The sequence below is a fragment of the Motacilla alba genome, chromosome 4 (genome assembly GCF_015832195.1).
Source record: "Motacilla alba alba isolate MOTALB_02 chromosome 4, Motacilla_alba_V1.0_pri, whole genome shotgun sequence".
Classification (NCBI taxonomy): domain Eukaryota; kingdom Metazoa; phylum Chordata; class Aves; order Passeriformes; family Motacillidae; genus Motacilla; species Motacilla alba.
This window is the reverse complement of record NC_052019.1, coordinates 32,017,718-32,039,131: the sequence shown is the minus strand read 5'-3', so window position 1 is coordinate 32,039,131 and position 21,414 is coordinate 32,017,718. Positions and strand designations below refer to the sequence as shown.

The window sequence follows — 21,414 nt, the reverse complement described above, 5'->3', positions numbered from 1 at the left end:
ATGCCTTGTGGTACAGAATCCCATTTTAAATTTCTTTTTTACCCCAGGTGAGCATTGTAAGAGCAGCATTTAGAAATGGTCAACTCTGCCTACCTTGCTTTCTTTCTTAGGCACAAAATGTACTTCCCAAATGAAAGTGTGGAGTCACAGGTCATCATTCTCCATTTTGGCCCACAGTCTAATGGGCTTCCTACGGGAAAATTGAGCCAGTGTGGGTTGGAGCTCTTGGCTGTGCGTGTTAACATGAACAAGGATTTTCCTTTATCTCACTTTGCCTATGTATGCCATTTACATTTGCATACTGTTAGGGTATAGGTATCTCATTGGAATTTTGTTATCCTGAGTGAAGTTTTGCACTACCCCCAGCACCTACAGGACTTGTCTTGCACTACAAGGGAAGGGACTGTAGGAGGAAAGCATTCTATTCAAAGCAGAGAAATTTCAGATTAAAATGCCAAGGCTGGGGAAGAACTTCTGATCTCCTTGGTCTGACTTCGGCATTGTTAATTTGGCAATATGAGATCTGCCAGGGATCAACCACATGCCTTTGCTAGGCTGGCTCAGGCCACAGGCTGTAAAAGGAAATATGAAAAATGGTGGAGAAATAGATTTTACTGCTCTCTCTTCCAAAGCACTCATGAAAATTAATGGCCATTTCATTCACAAGCTCTTTCTATTACTGGTAGGGGAATCATAAAAACAAACCCTAGTTCTTTTTGCATGTAAGTGCCTGAGCTGCCTCAATGTTTCAGTAGTTCTTCCAAGGCAACATGACAAGCACATATTTTTGAAGGCAAACTGGTGTGCAATTTCCATAATTAAAATTGTATGTTTCCTCCAAGTATTGAGTCCTTTATGGCTTCAGTAGAGTACAATTGCAGAGTTTGAAATAAATCCTGTCTTGGTCAAATACATCACCTAAGCTCCCACCTTAGTGTCTGACTGTAATCTGGCCAAAAGCAATCATCAATACCATAGCAGGTAAGAGACAAATATAGGTAGGAAGGCATATTAAAAAAATCTCTAGAAAAAAATTTAGAAAGTCAACATATAAGCATACCCTTCTCTTGCCTCTATTATTTTAGAGTCAAGAATTTCCTGGGCAGAAAATCTATTCTGGCCCCTTTAACCCACACTGCTGTTGTCAGCTGTACACCTTTTTTTTCTTTTTTTCTTTTTTTTTTTTTCTTCTTCAAAAACATCTGCAAGTCTTGTTTCCCTCTTTGCAAATTCATACATAAATAAATGAAAGGGTTTTCCAATCCAGGTGTTTTAGTGCTGTGTTATTTACATGTCTAAACATAGGCACCTGAGTTTCAATGTGAGAAACCTGTACTCTGTATTGTGAGTAAAGTGGGAATTTGTTTTCAGTGTCTGCTGGGAAGTGATTTTCCTCCTAGTCAGTTGTAACTTCCCCAGTATGTGTAGGCTATTGTTAAGCAGACAATAGATAATAGCCTACCTACCAGCTCACCTATGCAAGCAGCACTCACCTAGCTGCAAAGGTTTAACACTGTTGCCAAAGATTTTCCTGAGGAAGAAGATAGACACGCCTGCCCATAACCTGGAATCTCCTGTCCTCCCTTGGGTCGCATCCTGGCCCCAGGATCCTTCTTGATGCCAGCATGTCTGAGTCAGGTAAAAGCACAGAGCTTAAAAGTGATGCAGTCAGCTATTTCCTGCTCTGTTTATTAGTTGGGTGTTTAGTTTGGACCCAGCTCATCACTCTTCACCAGGAAACTCCCATTGACTTCACTGGGAACTCTGAGCAAGGATTTCTGAGCAGGGTTTTTTGATGGAGGATGGCAGGACAGGACTGAGCACAGAAGTACTTGGCCCCTAACAGAGCAGAGACAGTGAGACAGCCATCCCTGATTTTTAATAGCCAGGGACTCAAGAGACTTCACAAATGTGAGAAGTATTATTATCCCTGTGTTGCAAAAACTGGTTACCAAAACAAAAGGGTGAAGCTAAACATGGTATTGTTTTAAAAGTTCTTAGTGGCAAATAAGTGTCATCAAGTGATGCAAACTAGGTGAATGTAGAGCTGCAGTTACCTAAAAAAGATGCCACATTTCTGAGAAGAGTTTTAAGGAGCAACTACTAGTATGCCCCTTCCATGATTTTGCTTTCCTTAGGTGCAAGTCCCCACCACTGTTCACGATCTGCTCTTTTAGAGCATTCACTCTTCTAAGATTGCTCCTGGTTTTTCTCACAGTATGACAAGAAGAGCAGCATCCAGCCCGTGTGTTACCAGCAGACCTGCTGCTGGCCTTTCTCCTGCACACCTGCAGCAGCAAAGCCAGACCCAGTTTATATTGACTCCATGTCCAGGAAAGTCTAACCAGGCTCATGTAAGTCTCAAATGGGGCAGGAGAAGGGCGTAACACTTCCCAAAATTTATTATTGAGGTCTGCATGCTCTGGTCTCATTCGGGCTGCGGTCAATGCCGTTTCTGACAGCAGCAGTTGCACTGAGCTGTGCGACTGCACCACCAGTGTGAGTCTCAAGCTTCAGTCCTCCTTCCACATGGAAATACATGCAGGTCTGTTAAAAAAAATATCCTGCCAGAAATATCTTAAAAGACCATCCTGTAGCTGGCAGTTTTGTGCCAAACACACTTCAAACACCTTATTGCTACGTCTGGGGTCACCATTTATTACCGTGGGTCTTCTGGGCAGTCAGGGCTTGGTGAAGGGAAGGAGAGATCTTGACTCCATTTTAGAAGGCTGGTTTATTATATTAGGATATATATTACATTAAAAAAGACCACACTATAACTATATTACAAAGAACAGAGAGAAAATAATTATCTGAAGGTGAGACAGGAATAGAAAAGAATGAATAACAAAGTCCTGTGACTCCCAGAGAGTCCGAGAGCTGCTGCCTCCTTGACTGGCCACTGAGTAGAAACATCCTACACTGACCAATCGAGAAAGCACCTGCTGCATTCCACAGTAGCAGGTAACAAATTGTTTACACTTGAAGCTGAGGCCCTTCAGCTTCTCAGGAGAAGAAAATATCACAACTACACACAATGATAAGAGAAGCTTCTTCCCGGAAATGAGACGACTGGGCTGGGAAGTATCCAGGACTATCTTGACAGGTGACAACACTGGATGGACAGTGGGAGGGAAGGTACCATTTCTACTTGTATAAAATGACTAGAGAAATTTGAAAATAATTTTCTGATAGGAAATAGTCTTTAAAAACCTCTCCTGGAAGGCACTTGCTGACCTACTGCCTGAGTACTGCATCTGAAGCAGATCACTTGCTGACACACTGCATAGGCTGTGGAAATTCTGTACCTTGCCTTATTATGTACAATGCAGGGGCACACAATAACTATGTATTCCACCTCAGCCTTGCTTTTCCATCCTGTGGCCTTGGATGAATTCTGGGGGCATACCCTTTTCCCAGGAATTTTTTAATGAGGCAATGTTTGCAGCAGACAGAAATGCCACTCCTGAGCTATGGGTCGGTACAGACAGCCAGAGAACACAGCTCTGTCAGGTTTGTTTGGCCTTCTGCTCCCACCCAGAATGGACTACATCATTTGCTGCAGACCTCCAGCACCACTAAGAGAGCATTTCAAAGAGACATGTCTAAATCTTCAGGAGTTTTGTCCTGGTAGTAACATAAACTTCTGCCTTTCCAAACACTTCAGAGGCACTTGGGAGTTCCACTTCACCTGCTTTCATAATTTGGCCATAAGAAGATTGTAAGCTGTCTTCTCTCTTATATTTCTACTGGGAAATACCAGATGGGCTTTAGTCTGGCTATAGATGCTGATATCTTGGAACAAGTGCCCTGAAGTGAGTGAATGAAAAGGGAAGAGATGCTACTCAACACCAAACCCACAAGCAAAAAAAGCAAATAAACAAAAATAAACCAAACACCCCAAATTCTGAGGATAGAAAATGTTTGGCTCAATAAGGAGATGGGAAAAAAAGGGAAGTAATGAATGATGAACAGTTTACTCAGTGACATATTTGTTGTCCACAGCCTATCCCTTGGCCCTGGGCATTTCTTAACCAGGCCCCCAAGATCTTGCTTAAGCAGTCCTGGCACTGGCTTCTGTGGGGACAGCCCCTAACCCTAGCACGCAGTGTATTTTGGTTTGTGCCACAGCTTCATCTGACAAGTGTTGGAAAAATAATTGCCTGCCCTCTTTCATTGCCTCGTCATCACACACTTGTGTGTGACACTACATGTGTGCAAGAAGCAGAGAGGGGCAGCATGCTGAAGAGGAGAGGAAGGATGGGAGGGAAGGAGGAAGGGAGGAGGGAGGTCCAGCCTGTGAGCACAGAGGCCTGAAGTGGCGGGAAGGAAAAGGTGTTGAAAGTGGGGTGGAGAGGACTAGCAGGCTGGGGACTAGCCTTTACAGGAGGTAAGAGGTGACAGCCCACAGACACTGGTGCAAGCAGGAGGAAGATGACAGAGTGGCACGTTTCACCACACCAATTGCTTCAGAAGGCAGTATTGAAGGGAAAAGGAGCTCAGCTAATGGAGAGAGCTACGCTGACGCCACAGCCAAAGGCTGACGGGCAAGCCACACTGAACATGTGCTTCTGTCAGAGGCAGCAGAAGGATCACAGATTTGGCTAGCACTGGGGATTTGGGGGCTGTAGGCAAAGTGTGGGGCTCCACATCTAAGTATTCAGGATGGATCTGGTGTAAAAGACTAAAAACAGTTAAAGGGCTTAATTTCCCTCCTTTGTTCTGCAGGTAGGAATAAAAATGAAAACTCATCCGAGCCCTGAAGTTACCTGGTGACTCTGCTCAGCAGTTGAGATGTCAATGTGATGCGCTCCACATAAAAGCTACACAAAGGTGAGCCCTGCCCAGAGAACTGAAATGCAAGGATGATGGGCAAGATAAAAGGCTGATATAATGCAGAGGAGGAAGGCACAAGGTAAGAATAACATGAATATGACAAGATCATGACAGTAGTTTCAACACACTAAAACTAGGTCTTTCAACAGACAACCAGTGGTTCAGTTGAACTTTGGGAAGCATTTTGGAGGACAATGAGGGAGCCAGGGGGGTCCTCTTGCAAAGCTTAATAAAAAAGCTCTTTTGAAATCCTGACAGCAGCAACATTAAAATTATTCCTGGCTGTGGTGAGGGGCCTCTTGAGATCTTGCTGTGCTGGAGACTTGGGAAGGGATGGAGACAGAGACCTGCAAACTGAGTATTAATACTCTGCTCCTGGCTCAAAAGGACTCACAGTGTTTCTGGATCATTTATTTAACCTCTGATTTCCCCTTTTGAAATGTGGGTTTCATACAACTTGTTTCCTCACAAAACTCTTTGTGACACTGGTAAATTGGACCTTCCACAGTACAGTGACATCACAGAATGAATCCCTGAGAAGGAATTGGATGAAGCCAGCTGGCAAGGGGCAGAGGATTTGAATGAGATTACAACGAAAAGGCTGATAGTTTAAGGGGCCAAATATGTCAAGGGATATTGATGTGCGTGAACTCAGAAGCAACAGGTAAAACATTTTAGTTTGTGCACAGCATGGAGTGTTGCGGCTGTAGCAGCTCTCACACTGCTGCCTGGCAGAGCGGCTGCTGCCTGCTCCCTCCTCTCACTCATCTCTCTTCTGCCTCCACTCTTGCCCCTGCTTCTCTACAGTAGATTTCTTCTTTGTGTCATTTGTCTTTTTGGTGCATTCTCATGCTTCACTGCCCATGGCCCAAGCGCCACAGAGCTCTGCTCCCTGGGGCAAGGTGAGAGTTGCTGCTGGGGCCACCCACATTTCACACACCACCAAGGAGCCCAGCAGCTACAGACCATTCAGAAACTCAAGAATCTTTTCAGAACTGAGACTCAGTTTTGCTGTGGGTTTGAGGGTTCCTACAGAAGATAGGAGTGAAATTCCTAAATCTGCCCTCTCACAAGCGTGACCAGCACCTTGCTGCCGGCACCTGCAGCTCACCAGCCAACTGACACCTTGAGCCACAACCCAGCTGCCAGCCTTGCACTGCCAGCAAGGACCCCTCCTGCTCTGCTTGCACCTTGCTCAGTTTTGCTGAGCTCTCCCTTGAGCCTCACAGGCAGCTGGCGATCCAGAATGCAGAGGATGCAAAATATTGAATTTCTGGAAAAAAGCTACAGAAGCTAGGAATGAACCTCACACTTACTCCATATTTCAGTACCACTAAGACACAAAGTGAATCAGGACTACACCGAGTGAAGAGAGCGGCGTTTGGACATGGCAGGGTCAGTGCTGCTCACTGTGTATGTTACTTACACACGGGTAGCCACTGCAAGAAACAAAACCATAAGCTATTATCAGACTGGCTGGGATAATCTGGCTGCGGCTAGGGAATGCTTCACTCGTGGAAGGGAAGGATGAGGGTCTCCCGAAGGTGGGGAGGGGGGTGATGGTGCCGGGAAGCCTAAACTACCTGGCGGGACAGTGACCGGGCTCGTTTACTTTCTGGGGATGGTGCTCCCGTGCTGGGACAGGGAAGCGTGAGGCGGGGAACGCTGGGTTGCAGGGCGTGCGGACTTCCCGGCCGGGAGACAGCGGCCGCCAGCCGCTGCGGGACCGAAAGCGGCGGGATCCCGTCCCCGCCTCGCCCGCGGCACCGGACCGCGCCGGGGGTGTGCCGGGGGCGGAGCGGGCCGGGCCGGGCCGGGCCGCGGCGGGGGCGGAGCGGCGCGGAGCGCGGACAGCCGGCCGCGGGAGGCAGCGCGGCCGCGGGGAGCTATGTCTGTGCCCGTGCCCGTGCCCGGCGGCGGGCGGTGAGCGGCCATGCCGCGCAGGGTGGAGAAGTGCCTGCAGATCGCCCCGCACTCCCTGGCCATCGTCCTGGACGCCGCGGCCGGGGGGCGGCCGGGGGGCGACGGTGCCGGCGGCGCCGGGGCCGGTGCCCGTGCGGGGCCGGCGGCGGAGCTGGGCCGCCACCGCATCGGCTACGAGATCTTCGCGGACTTCAAGCGGGAGAACATGCAGCACTTCTGGGACCGGCGGGCCACGGCGGCGGTGGCCGAGACCTTCTTCCTGGGCTGGATCGACGAGCAGGTGCTGCTGGTGCAGGGCAAGGAGGAGCACCTGGAGGTGCTGCGGCAGGGCTGGGCGCGCCGCTCCCTCAAGCCCCCCAGCGGCTTCCACATCAAGTGCCTGGGTAGGTGCCGCCGGGCCGGGCCGGCCCCGCCGAGCTGCCCCGGGGCACCCGCCGCAGGTGCCCGGCGGGGTCAGGGGGCGGGGGAGGAAAGGGGAGCCCTCCCCGCCGCGGGGTTTCAGCTCCCAAAAGTGGGTGAGCCGGGATGGGAGCGGTGGCATTTCGGGGATGCGGCTCCGGGAGAGCTGCCCGCCACGGCTGTGCGGTCGGTGGGAGAGGCGCGTTCCCCCGTTCCCTTCAGCGGGCGAGGGTGAAAACATCAACTGGAAGAGTTGGAATATAGCCCCTGCAGGATGAAATGCCCGCAGCGTGTGCCCGGGGCTGCTTGGCTCGGGAGTTAAAAGTTTTGTTTATTATTTCTAGGTGTGCTGAAACGATATTTTACTTTATATTCGGCTCTACGTGCTGTATCGAACTAGCATGCCAGCGTTGCTGTGAAGGTGTCTTTCCTAGCGAGAAGCAGCAGTAGGAGATGAGTAACGTGGTTTTTTGCGGTGCAAGGCAGGTGGCTTTTGAGGCTATAAACGACAAGGCTGTTGTGCCGTAGTGGGCTGGAGTTTCAAGTTACAGTGTGATTCCCTAAGGGATCCCATCAGTGAGCAGTGGCGTAGGACAAAGCACACCTCATCCTGAATTTTCTCTGGGAAACGAAAAAAATCCTAGCATGGAGAGCAAAAATGTTTCAGCACTTACTCTGGCATGAAAAAAACCAACCCAACCCCTCCACCACCACCTCCAAACGCTAAGATATAAAGCTGTGGCTATTTAGTGCGTATGCTGGAGAGCTGCGAAGAACGACAGAGCAGAAGTTTTCCTTAAGATTTAAGGCAACTCAACATTCATCACAGCTTGAAACGTGCAGCTTCTCTTGTAGAGAGAAGGAAAATGGTGAGAATCTGGTTTATTGGTGGCTTAATTACTTGCCATGGCTGCTGCAGTGATGGTGAGGCAAACTGTCTTTTCCTTGTGTACAATTTGTATCATCTATGTCCTATGCAGCAGGCACAATGAACAGGTCACAAAGCTAGAGATGCCCTCTCTCTGCTGGGAGTTTCAGACCCTTAAAACAGGATGCTTCCATGCATTTCTTTAAAAAAAAAATTAGCTGAGTAAGGTTCCTGAAAAGAATGGAACATAAATATTCGAGGTTTCCCAGTTTCCTGTTTTTAATCTGGCTTTTGGATGTTTTTAGCTGCTTTGTCCTTTCGAACAAGCAATACTGACTCATATAATTTCTAGTTATTAGCAGTCTTGTCTCTTGCAGAGTTGTCAGACACTTGTCTGTCACTCACTATTTCTCCATCAGACTTACTTGAATATTAGCATTTTTTTTCTGTGCTGAGGGGGAAGGTCAAGACAAGTTGTCCTGTTAGAAGTGAACTGATGGACCTTTTTTCCTCATAATAGCAAATTTTCCTTTGAACCTCAGATGACAAGACAGTGCTGCAGAGCGGGTGGTTAATCCTGTTCTGGTGATAGAAAAGTTTGTGTAGTCCACCACAATCTGGAGAAGGGAAGAGGGTGGACAGTGATTAGTGCTAGCTGCTCAGCCTAGCTCATCTGAGCTTTTTGGCTGCAGTTGGATGGAGGATGAAGAGCTTTTGTACTGGCCCTGTCACCTGATGGAGTATCAGGGTCAGTGTTCGATTTTTGGGGTGTTCCTGGGCCTTGCTCATTGGGTGACATTCCTCAGCCTGCTGCCCAGGAGGGCTGTGGAAAGGTGCATTCTGACCTTGACTTTACTAAAGCCACCCGAGGAATGTAAACAGGTCTTTGTGGCCTATCTTAAAATATGGAAACAAAACTTTTGCTGGAAGTTCACGTTAATAAGTAAGCTCACTGGTGTGCAAATAATATGCATTCCTTTGGGGGGTTATCTTTGCTGGAAATTTACAAAAGATTGGAGCCAGAGCTTTTCATTTGGCTTTAAAAATAGCAAATGCCTCTCAGCATTTGATTAAAGGCTATGAAAGAAGAGCAGGGACCTGTTGGAGTCTTGCCTGTTGTGTAGTGCCTTAGCTGTGCTAAATATGATGGAAGGAACTGATTGACTTTTTTTTTTTCCGCTGTTTTTTTTTTTTTTTTTCCACTCCCAGACTGATAATTCTGGTCTTGTATCTAAGTAGATTCAACTTGCACTTACTGTAAAGTTAAAGAATTGTCAAAATAATGGGCTTGGCCTGTGGGCATGAGCATCTGCTTAAATGCATGTAATTGTATTTTCAGCATAATTAGGTAGCTAATGTGTAAGTGGCTGTGACTTATTGAAGAACTCTCTCACACTTTATTATCTACTTTGTTTCATTAAAGCAGCAAACAACACATAGACAGAAAGAAAAAGTTCCAGTGCTTTTCAGCCTTAAAAAATGTGGTTGGTATCTTAGGCTGATAGGAAAACCTGCCTGCTGGGAGTTGCAGAATAGTAATATTTTACTCCTGTTAATAAATAACTGGTAGGGTCAAGGGGGAAAAGTGGCACAGTGTTTTTGATGAAGGTGACATTGTTGTTTTCTCTTGGTCTGAGTCTAGCTGGTTGTCCCCATGCTTTGGGGGGAGTAGGGATTGCCATGCCCGGGCAGTGGGGGGGTGTATGGGGGAACTGACCAGAGGGTCTTTCTCTGCACCCCAGGGCCATTGGAATACCTGGACAATGCTGTGATAAGTTGTTGGGTTAGTTCTTGTCTCATTTCTCAGCTGGCTCTCTCTTTGCAGACAGGTGGGGGCAATTTCTGCCTCACCTGCCCCTGGAGTCCAGCTGGGATGGAGTAGCTGGATGACCAGGGTGGGTGTGGGGCAGCATCCCAGCCTCCTGTTGCTGTCTAGCATGGGACAAGGGACAGAAAGGTCTCCTCAGCTGCACAGCCTCCATGCACAGGTAGTAGAGAGCCTTGGACAACACTTCCCCTGTATTATGTTAAGTGCTAACATGACCCAGAAATCACAACTGCAGCCTGACTTTCAAACCTCTGCTGATGTTGCTGGTATTTCTCTTACATTGTGGTCAAGTGCCTTGGCTCTGGTGGGTTGTGGTGGCTGCAGAGATAATAACTGGAGGAAGATACATCTGGTGAGGAAGAGGGAATGCTAAATCTCTAGTATGCAGAGCATATTTTCTGCAGTTGGAATTGTAAAATGTAAACCAGGAGAGGCTGCTGAATAGTCTTCCCACCTTTAAGTCTTGATAAAGAAAAGTTCATGAAAGTATGCATGTAGTTAGCAGGGGCTGGACAGTCCTATTGTGCTCAGTGCAGGTGTACCTGAGCCACAAAGTGAATGGATTAAAATCCACAAGAGATTCCAGTCTTTGAAGATTTGAATTATGAAATTAGACCTGAGAATTAAATACAGCAGGAATATGAAGCACATGAGAAATTTGCTTATAGCGCTGACATCTTAGGGCTGGAGGGTATGGCAGATGAAGTGATTCATATGTGACTTTTAAACTTACTCCTCTGGCAGTTTTCTTGAACTAAATGATTATGCCATAAAAGCTTGCTCAGTTACCAGTTTTGCAGTGATCAAAGTTATTTGGATATTAGGAAATTGTTGGGTGTATCGAGGTTTTTAAGTTGGCAGATGGGAAACTTTGGGAAACATAAGTAGTCTTTGAATAAACAGAATCCCCAAACCAGCACTTGCTTAATATGTTGATTTAGGGGGTCAGGGAAGCTTTATGCAAATCTATAGGTCCAGTGATGAAATTCATTGTCTTCGGAAGCTCTCTTGTAACTTTGCAAGACTTTTGCAACTTAAGTCTTTAATGAGCGTTAGTATTTTAATAAGATTTCTTTTTTTTTGACACACCTTCTATTTGCACTCACAAATATTTGTCATTCTGAGAGCTGTTTTTTTTTTTTTTAATTTCAGCTCTTCTGTGCTAGGTGTTGTCAGTGTGGTAGGATGTTCCACCTCATTTTCATGTCTTCATCGCCTTTTGTGTTCCCAGATGAGACTTCCTTCTGTGTCTCTTGCTCTTGATATCTGTGTCACGGACAATGGGCATCTTTGAGAGGTTTTCATATGCTTCGCAGAAGGGCCATGCCCTTCTGTAAAGATTGCTTGAAAAGAAGTGACCAAACTTTATAATAACCCTTTGGCCATGCCCAGAGCAATTTCTCCAATTAGAAGCTGATGTTCAGATGGAGTTTTTAAGAAATGTTTGTGCAGTAATTAAACTAACTAGCAGGAGTTATAATTCAGCAAAGTCGGCAGGGCCAGGCTGTTGTGCATTGTTCCTGCTTGGCCAGGCGTAGGGGGGAAACTTCTTTTGCCACGCTGGGAGTTGGAGCTAAGTGCTCCCTTTCTTTTCTCTCCCTGCCATATCCTCTCGTGCCACCAAAAAATTAAATTAACACCCCACCAGTTTTAGGTTCGGTAATTTTCACAATAAGTCTTGCAGTCATTAGTGGATGATTATGGTGAAGTGTAGACTGCTGGACATAAAATGTTATGAATCTGTAGACATTTATAAATCATTAATTTTTTTCTCCTGATTATCTCCTTCATATAATGAAAATTTCTTTTCAGTGAGGGAGCATCAGTAATAAAACCTCCAATGACTTTACCATACACTCAGCTACACCTTTTGTATGCCTGACATGGGATTGTATTCCTACCATGGGAAATTCAGTGGATTTAAACAACAAATTTTTTTTTCTCCTTCTCTACCACTCCAACCTAGAGCCAGTTAGAGATTCACTAAGCACTTTTTATATCTGTAAGGTGGTTGCTGCAGCCTGAAAGTAAAGGGTAAACTTAAGCTTATGGCCAGGCTGAAGTGCTTATGAATTTACTCCCAACTCTGAGTAAAGAACTTCACTGCTCACAAGTGTTGGGTTGGGCCTTTAATGTAATTTGTAAAAGCAGCTTTCAGAGGCTGGGGAGACAGAGACAAGAGCTAAATGAGTATGGACTGCATATAAAGTGCCTGATTTCTCAGTATGTGGTTTGTGCTTGTGTTGTGGGAATGAAGTCTTAGAGTCAGAATTGCTTTCTGCTCTTTAAAGAAAACTGTGGATGGCCTGCGAGGCTAGTGCTAGTCATCAGAAATGTGTTGTGAAAGTAAAAAACACAAGGGAAGGAAAGATATGGCCTCTTTAATTTCATTTTTTCACTCAAAGCAGCTTCTCTTGAACAAGCAAAGTCAAATACACAGATCTGTGGTATTCATTGTGCAACTCAAGGGAAGGATTTATAAGGTTAATAGCTAGCTAGTAGTGTCTCCCCACCTCCTTCCTCCCCACAAAGAGCGCCATTGTATAGCAGAGCATCTTTTCCGGTGGCAGATAAGTCATCCAGCCTTGCCAGTTAAGTGCATGCTCTGTGTGAAAAGCAATGCTGTAAGGGAGCTGTGGTGGCCGAGAGCAGCCCTTGGCCATGGGGCTTTGACAAAGCAAGAGATCTCTCACTCTCTCCATCTCTTTGTTTGTGCATGAGGGTCTGGTCTTTAATTAAATGCTCCTCATTCCCTTCCTCAAAGGGCCCTTGTCTTTTCCAGGGAGCAGCACATGGGTGTGCACTGAATGAAGCCCTTGTCAGGTGTTATTCCCAGCACTTAAGGGGGCTCCTGGGCTGCCAGCATCATGTGCCACCAGACCAGTCACTAAATCACCTTTCCATCTGTCCCACTGTTCTATTTTACATAGTCATTTTTGGATTTAAGAAGACTGAGGTGAATGAGGTGTCCAGGGGCTGTGCAATGGATAACTATGGAGCTGCTAGTCACAGGCAGCTCCATCCTGCCCACTCATTTTTACCACTTTGTGGCATGAAAACTCAGTTGTGTTTCCCCTTTTGTCCATCTTTGTAATTTGCTAATGAGAGGCGTGTTGTTAAATACTTTACTTATCAAAGTGTAATGATTTTAGTTGACAAAGCACAGACCGTGCGTGTTGCCACAGTTTAAAATTTTGCTTTAAATGAGTTTTGATTCATAGAATGGCTTGGGTTGGAAGGGACCTTAACAATAATCTCATTCCACCCCCCGTGCCATGGCCAGGGAACCTTCTAGCAGACCAGGTTGCTCAGAGCTCCATCCAACCTGGCTTTAAGTGCTTCAAGGGATGGGGCACCCACAGCTTCTTTTGACAACCTGTTGCAGCAACTCACCACCCTCACAGTAAAGAATTTTGTCCTAGTATCTATGCTGAACCTTCTCTCTTTCAGTTTAAGGCCATTTCCCTTGCCCTATCACATGCCCTTGTAAAAAGTCTTCTCCAAGCTCCCTTGCAGGCCTCCTTTAGGTACTGGAAGGCCTTCCCAGAGTCTTCTCAGTCTGTCTCTATGAGAGAGGTGCTCCAGCCCCCGAGCCTGGAGAAATGTGCATTTAGTGCACAGAGAAGGGCTCTAGGAAGGGTCATCTGTGTCTGAAAACACTGCTGTCCCTGGGCTTGACTGGCAGGTTTTTGTTTCAGCTCTTTTGTAAAGGCAGTGATAACAAAGTTGGCACTCTCTCCCAGCAATTCTGGTGCTGTTTCCTCAGGCCATGATTTTGGATGGTAAATCTCTCCTCCTTTCTGCAGGCCAGGAGAATCACAGCTTGTCCCCCAACAGGATGTGCCAAAGCATTACCACATTCTTGTCTGCATTTTAGATGCTCTTTTGTAGAGTGTAGCAGAAAAGGCATAACCCAGGTGGATTGAGTGTCCTCCAAACTCCTGGCATCAAAAGCTGCCTCCCAAGCAACATCGCTCCTTCCTTTGGCTATGGCAAACATGATAGGCAGGCTTCTCTTTTCTTTTAGTCATCAAGGAAAGCCTAAAGTGTTCGGAGAAAATAAAAACTACAACCAGATGGTGGTTTCCTCTGCAGAAACTGAGGCTGTGAAATGTGAGGATGGAAGGAACTTCTTAATAGTTTTCTGCAATAACAGAAATTTAACAGGGTTCTGAAAATTCAAGCTATCTCCAAACTTTTTCTTCTTTGTTTTAAATACAAAAACATAAATATTTTGATTATTTTCTAATGATGTTGACTGCTGGGAATGTTATTGCAGTCTCTGGTTTCCGATATTGAAACTGCTCCCTGGGTGGGCCAGATCTGGAAAGATTTTTAAGGCTATTACATTCTTGGAATAAAATCCCTTCACCTAATATGTAAACATGCTTTCTTCTGTCTGCTGTACTTGATCCCTCTATTTAGGACTTGGGATTTCACCTGAGACCCATGATGAGAAGTACCTGAATGTAAAGAAGGTACAAACACATGCATTTTGATGAAACAAAGTGTTTTCATGTTGATATTTGAGCAGGTCTTCACGCCTCCTTTTTAAACTGTTCTGTTCAGGGGTCCTGTTCTGAGCCACAGTAGCATTTGAGCATACATTCAAAAGTCAATAACTACCCTGAATCTGAATAGGGGTTCTTCTAGTTGCATTTTTTTTTCCTGTAACAGAAAAGCAATGGTATAATATTACTATCAACACTTATTAAGCTGCATTTGGTTTTCTTTTGAAAGCAAGTTAGTATTCTGTGCACTAAATTAATGCACAGACTAATGACTTCTGTAGTGTATTTTCTGGAGCTGGATGGAATTCTAATCCATGTAACATGAGACTTTGTTGTTCTTGCACGTGCAGACGGGATGGGGTATCAAAATGGCAGAAGCTGGAGTAAAATACAGCATCCTTTTAGCTTAACCTTGAATTCCACCATCAGATAACTGATAAGGAGACGTGCAGGTGGATCAAGATTGCTCTTTTAGAAGTACAAATCAATTCACTTAAGCTCTGAAAAACAACTCCAAATTTGGTTTTTTTTGGTTTGGGTATATTCCAGAAGCTTTAGTTTTAAAGCAATTTTTGGTAACTGTTAGTGCTTCAGAGGGTACAAATGCTGGCTCACGCATGTCTTTAGAGGAGGATGAGAATGCTGAAGGACCCATTGCTGGCCCCAGTATGGGGAATCCCTCTGAGAGAGCAGAATGGGCTCTTGGATGGTGACCCAATGGCTTTCACAATTACGTGGCCTAAACCACAGTGGCCTCCAGGACTGGGCTGGCCACAAGGCAGGCTGATTCCTCCTTCTGTTGCCAGCAGATGGGGAATAAAGATATGTGCTGGGGCTGGTCTGTGGCTGAGCAAGTGTCTGTTCCCCTGCACTGGTAGCAGGGCAGTTGCATTGCTGTGTCCATCCTCACCAGTAACTGCAGCTCCAGTAACTCCTGCTTATCAGCTGCTTTGCAGTTGCATGTGCTGCAATGTCTTCTCTCACTGGGTGTTCAGAGGCTCCTGGGAGGGAGTGAAACTGCAAGGACTGTGTCTTCGCTGGAGCTGTAAAACTTGCAATGTATTATTAGCATTAGAACAAGCTGGGTGCTGCCAGTGTATTTGAGATTTGGCAGCAGAGTCTCAGGTATTATTGGGGGGCTATAAAATGAGTATTTCCTTTTTTTAAATTTTTTTTTTCTTTAAAAAGCCCTATCACAAGTATAGCAGAACTTTTAGCTAAAGAAGAAAAATTAATATTAACTTTTTCAGATTATAGTTGTATTTTCCACTCTGGTCATAATATCAATGGATACATTTCTATATGTGAAGAATATGGAAGAGATAGATTTCTGGATGCAGCAGCCTTTCTCTAGGTCATTGGGAAAAAGGCTTAATGGCCTGATAAATATATCATGTCTACTTACCTTGTGTTAACAGTATCCTTGGGTGCATGAGGTTACAGAATCCTGCCACTGTGCCAGTAGCAGGGCACGCAGTTTATTATTTATGTCCTTTTACAAAGAGATCAACTCGACATAAATAAGGTTTATCATTGCCTGTTAATTTCTTGTGTTTGAGTTCTAAAGAAGTAACTGAAGTTCTGTAAGCTCCATGTGATGCTGCAGTGAACTTCTGTATGTTTGGTGGGGCTTTTTTTGTAGTTTTGGGGGTAGGAGTTGGGTTTTTTGGGAGGGTGTTTTTTTTTTTTTGTTTGTTTGTTTCTTTTTTTTTTTTTTTTAATTGCTTTTCTTTCAGGGGAGTTTTACTCAAAGGATTCATATTGTGGTTTTTGGGTACCAGTAGTCCTTAGCCTGCCCTTGAGCCTTCCAGCCTTCAGTGTGTGTAGAACTGGACCATGCCCTTGACTCCCAGTCTGGCAGACTGGCATTGAATGTTTGCTCTCCTGCTTGTGCATATTGCAGGGCTATATGGGCTATGGCTGTTTGGGCTATGCCCAAACAAGTTCCCTTTTCACTGACAGATGAAATAACAATACCTGGCATTAAGAGAAAGCCGAGTGTTTTCTTTGAGTTTCCCTGAAGGGCCTCCTTTGTCTCCACCGTCTCTGCTCAGGGAAACATGTACACATTGCTAAATCTGAGGGTGCTGTTGAGATGCTCTGGCTGAAGTCAGGAGTAGGTCAGCACCCATGTGAAGACTTCCATCCACTTGGTCTGCCGGCTACTCCTGGTAAGGCTTTGCAAGTAGTCCCTGTCCAGTGGGGTGGTCCAGGCTGATGTGGGCAGTCTTGTGAGCTCAAAGCAGAGGGTGGAATATTCACATTACCAGGAAGGAGGTCCTGGTGGACTGTCCCTTACTCAGTGTTTATATGGCTCAAAGGAGGAGAAAGTTATGGATAGCTGGATGAACCTGAGCAGATGTTTACAGGTGCCTGGTATCACCTGAGTGGCCCTGGTCCAGCTGTGGGAAGTCAGCAACTCGCCTGGGCTATAGGGATGTCCTAGTTAGTTCACAAGGTGGTTTAACCAGTTGAAAACCAGGATTTTAAGGTCTATTTTAAAGCAGATACAGTATCCAACATACTAGACATTATTAGCTGAAGGGGCTATTGAAAATAAATTAAAGGGAGAAGGAATTTTCTCCCTGGTTTAGTCATAGAAAAAAGAATTTAAAGGGGCACATTCACCCACTCTCACTGAAGTGAGGAGGGAAAAAGCTTTGAGGACACTAAACTTCACTGCCATCACTTCTGGTTTATCACAATTATCGTATTGGATAAAAAGAAATATCTTATTGGTGTTACTGATTGAAAAATCCTAGGTAGCTAGAGGGAAAAATTACAGTTTTGTGAGAAGCTGCAGAGAGGAAAAGTCACAAAGGGCTAAACAGTGGATAAAAACAGGGTGAAGAAAAATAACTCCAAAGCTCTGCAATCTTACATGTTCTAGAAAAAAGTTTGTTTTACAAACAGTTATCTTCAGACCAGATGTCAGCCTTGTAGGGAATCTTCCTTTATGAAAATGAACGTCTGGAAAAAGTGGGAGACCAAAAGAGAAGGGAAGCCAGCCAGGCTTTTAGTGAAATGAGATAATCTTGGACATACTGTGGTAGGGAAGCAAGGTAGATAGGTGTCAGGTGTGTTCTGTTTTTATAAAAATTGGAGACTTTAGTTGTACTTGGTGCATTCTTTTAGGAGGTCTAGCTACATGATATCTCCATCTTTTGGGAGATTGGGATGTGTCTGCAGCATGGGGATGGAAGAACATAGGGCTCATAGAGCCGTGAAGCTTTGCAATGTTTCTCAAAGAAATTTTGCGTGCTTAAGTATTCCCTGCTGGAAGCTTAGGGCAATTTTCAGCTGGGCTTGCTTCACATAGACATGTGTGAGGGTGTATGTAGTGCTTTAAGTGCCGCATGAACAGAGGTTTTCCATTACTTTGAGTGGTCTTGATTCAACAAGGTGCAGATCCCCACATGTGCTTAGAGTAAGTTGAGTCTGGTAGAGGAGTCACAGTTTTTGAATATAGGCATGTCATATATTCTTGCATTTGCCTGACTTTTGTTAAAAGATTTGCCAGAGGAATCTCTTCCTGGTTAATCCCAGAGCAGGTTATCTCTGTCTAAACCTTTGAGAATTTAGCTTGGGAATCCAAGATTGGTATTGTTTGCATTTGTATTTCGATGTATACAGTACTCTGAGAACTAAATAGCAGAAGAGCTTACCCAGCTTTTGTAGGTGACTTCAGGAAAATATGAAGAGGAAGTATCAACTAATACTTCAGTAAAAGTATGAAGAGGAAGTCTTAATTAATACTGTGTCAATAGGTAAAAAGTCACAAAAAGTAGGGAACTTGACCTACAATCATTCTGATTTCTTTCCTTGTGTAGGAATTAGTGACTATCATCTTGTCATTTTTTATTTATGGCAGTAGCTTGTAGCCTTTAGCTTATAAATTTCTTATTAATTCAAGGTCTTTGGTTTTGTTTCCAAGGTATTTTTATATCGTTAGTTTGTCTTTGCTAGAGGTGTACAGATAGAGCTCCTCGGTGAAGCTGATGCCAAATTGCTGTTGGAAGGTCTGTAGGGACTTGCTTCTTGGCTGCCTTTCAAGTGCAGTATGGCTGTAAAATGTTTCAGTGTCAGAATCACTACATCTATCATTATTCTGCTTTTCTCCGTCAATAACTAGTCTCATTCAATGACATATTTGTTCTTAAAGGGGGAAAGCATATTCAGCTGTGTGCCAGCACATGAGTCTTTTCAATTTTTCTGCTCAGATAATCATTGGGCTTCAGGTTTCAGTGGTTACTTAAATTAATCCCAGTGATGTCTTTGCAGTCTCTTCAGTGTTTGCCTTGAGAGAAAGGCCGAAACATATTCTGTCTGTTGGGAGCCACTAGACACCAATCATCTGGTGAGATGGAAGAAAAGAGAGTGCAGTCTTCAGTGTTGATTTTTGTGATGAGTGATTTGGGTAAAAAGGAAATAATTTCAACAGAACTTTCCCCACTACTTAGGGCAATATTTAACAATTGGTATGTGTTATTTCAGTTTTTCCTTTCTTTTTGTGCTGGGAGCACTTTTGCCTGTTGGCTTGCATTTGGGTCATTTATGCTGCTCCTGTCCTGGTGAGCAACAATCCACTAGTGTGATGATCCTAATTTTTCTTTAGTTTGCAGATTGCTGAGTTTCCAGTGAATATACAGCAAATATGAGTGGTGCTTTTCATTTTTATCTTTTTGTGGACCATTTGGAAAAGAGTACAAATCACTTTGGGACCTGCAGACCCCAAGCTGAAAACTCCTGACCTCGCCCACCCCGCCATTTTACACCTGAATGTGCAGGTACCTACACAGCTGCAGCTAGTGCTCTCCTGCCAGTATGCTGTAGACTTACCAAACTTTCCCTTCAAATAATTCACAATTTATTATCTGTGACAGCTACCCTGAGCCTCTGCACCTTTTCCTCCTTGTCTTTTCTTCCAGGACACTTGAGGTGGTAACTTTTGGAGCAGCAGGGATGACTGGGAGTTTGACTGTAGGCTGGAAAGCTTGGTCATTGTTCCTTGCCTTGTGTTTGAGAGCACAAGGCTTGGGGCAGAGAACTTGGTGGCTCTGTCACATTGATGTACTGGGCACTGCAGTGCTGAGCTGGGGCTAAAGCCCTTACGTGCTCTCGCAGTGCAAAACCTTATATAGTAACACACACATATGAGGTTATTAGTGAATGAGAGGTAATCTGTAAATAGGCAGCTAGGCAAAGAATTCTTGCTCAAAACCTGCCTGGATTTGCTTTACCTGTTTTCTCACCACTTGGGCAATAGTAATTACTTTTTTGTGGCAGTCCTCAGCCTGCTCCATGAATGAGTTGCATACATAAGTCTTGAAGGCTTTAATACAGCTGTGGTGAGTTTGCAGTTGCAGATACGTAGATATGTGTTTGGCTTGACTCTGGAGCCATAAATGTGTAATAGTTCATAAATGGGCTATCCTTGCTTTATTTGCTCTGGTATTTTACTAAGAAAATGAGAGCAGGGCCCAGTGGGTCAATAGGTGTAAGAGGAGACATGTCACACTGTCCCAGTCTGTGGTCTTGTACTCTTGGTATATGACCAATATACCATATAATGTGGTTATTGCACAGAAGGGAACTGGACCCTCTCATGGTTTATATGATGTTTCTTTTAATAAACTGCAAGATAGTGATTCTTGTGTGATGTTACCTGTAGCTTTTAGTACTGTATCTGGCTTCTTGCAGGCTTGTTCTTTCCTAATTGTGGTATGAAAATATGAAATTTGCCCCTCAAGGCATCTCTGCATCTTCTACTGAATCATGTTTGTCAGTGCAGTCCTTTTAAGGTTTGTCTGTAGGATCTCTTCTCTCTGTGGCAGTGCTCAGAAGTACATCTGTGGAAGTGACCTACTCTTGTCCTGGAGAAGCAGAAGTGGAAAGAGAAGTGGTATCTTGTGGTACATCTTTCCTTTCCCTTCCTGAAACCACAGGTCTCAGTGCTTCTGCAAGATGACTAAGGTTTCTTTCAGCCTTGGGCTCCTTGATTTTTCCTGCATGTGTTTCAGCTGAACATAAATATATCTGAGTTAGTTTTGAAGTAGCCAGCTCAGGTGAGGTTTGCATTCTTCAACTCCAGCAATAATTATGGTTTTCAGCAGTGTCTAACTCCCCTTGCTGCTCAGGGAGCCTGTGATGAGCTGCTGCAGTAACAGACTTGAGTTCCTAGATTAAAGCCAGCTTGGCCTTATCCAGACTGCAGTGCTGGGATACGGTAACTCTCCTTTACAAACTGAACTATTGCAGTGAATTCCTCAGGGCTTTTTGCTTCCTGCCTTTTGAATTTCTTTTTCTGTGAACTTAGCAAGTGTGGCTTTTACCTTTATCCATGACTGACCTTTTCTCAATGCTATCTCTCTGCTTAAAAGCGCATGCCAGCATGTAAGCTCTTGTCATCTTCTCCAGCAATGGCTTTGTGCCAGGATCACACCAGTCTGATAAAGTGTCCTGAGCAGCCTATCCCTTTGCAGCCTACCTGCCTCACTGCTTGCAGCATCATCATTCTTCTATTTGCTCTGCTCTACCTGCTTCTACAAAATCCACCTTCTTCGGAGACATCTCGTCTTTCCTGATGGCTCCAGAAATCCCACTGGCTGCGTTTGGTGCTAGCTGGGGCTGAGCCTTCAAAAGTTGGCTCTTGGAATGGATATGGTGATACTATGCTTTGAAGTCAGACCATGTGTTTTGTAAAGAGCATGTTTTTGATTCTTAAAAACATGAGATGGTTAAGGCAAGGCATGATGCCAAACAGTGTGGGAAAAGTGGGGTGGAGGAACCAACCACTGGGACGTACTAGGTAGATGTGAGAAGTGCTGGAGTTGATCTGTGCCAGTTCTATCCCTAACTTGCCTTTTTTTCTTTCTGTTTACGCTTCATTGAGGGAGGCACAGGTCCATTTCCAGATATTTGACTGCAGTACTATAGCCCTCCTTATACTTAGCAGGAACTGAACTTCCCTCTGTATCTGCACTACCACAGTGATTTAAGCTGGTGTGGGTCAGCACCGAGGAGGTCACACAGCCCTTGCTCTGACATGG

The 21,414-nt window shown here is 44.8% G+C and overlaps 2 protein-coding genes across 2 annotated transcripts in view; both read left to right on the top strand.

The window, feature by feature from the left end:
- The first annotated feature begins 6,573 nt into the window (after window positions 1–6,573).
- On the top strand, window positions 6,574–14,888 carry LOC119700835. The gene has a single exon (XM_038136493.1). It carries the CDS (start codon window positions 6,770–6,772, stop codon window positions 7,391–7,393), a length of 624 nt encoding a protein of 207 aa, XP_037992421.1. The 5' UTR covers window positions 6,574–6,769; the 3' UTR covers window positions 7,394–14,888.
- STOX2 (storkhead box 2) overlaps window positions 7,055–21,414 on the top strand; it is a 143,212-nt gene continuing 128,852 nt past the window's right edge. The window contains exon 1 of the mRNA XM_038136488.1: window positions 7,055–7,142. The gene's annotated coding sequence lies outside the window, so the exon portion shown is untranslated. The remainder of the gene's footprint in view (window positions 7,143–21,414) is intronic.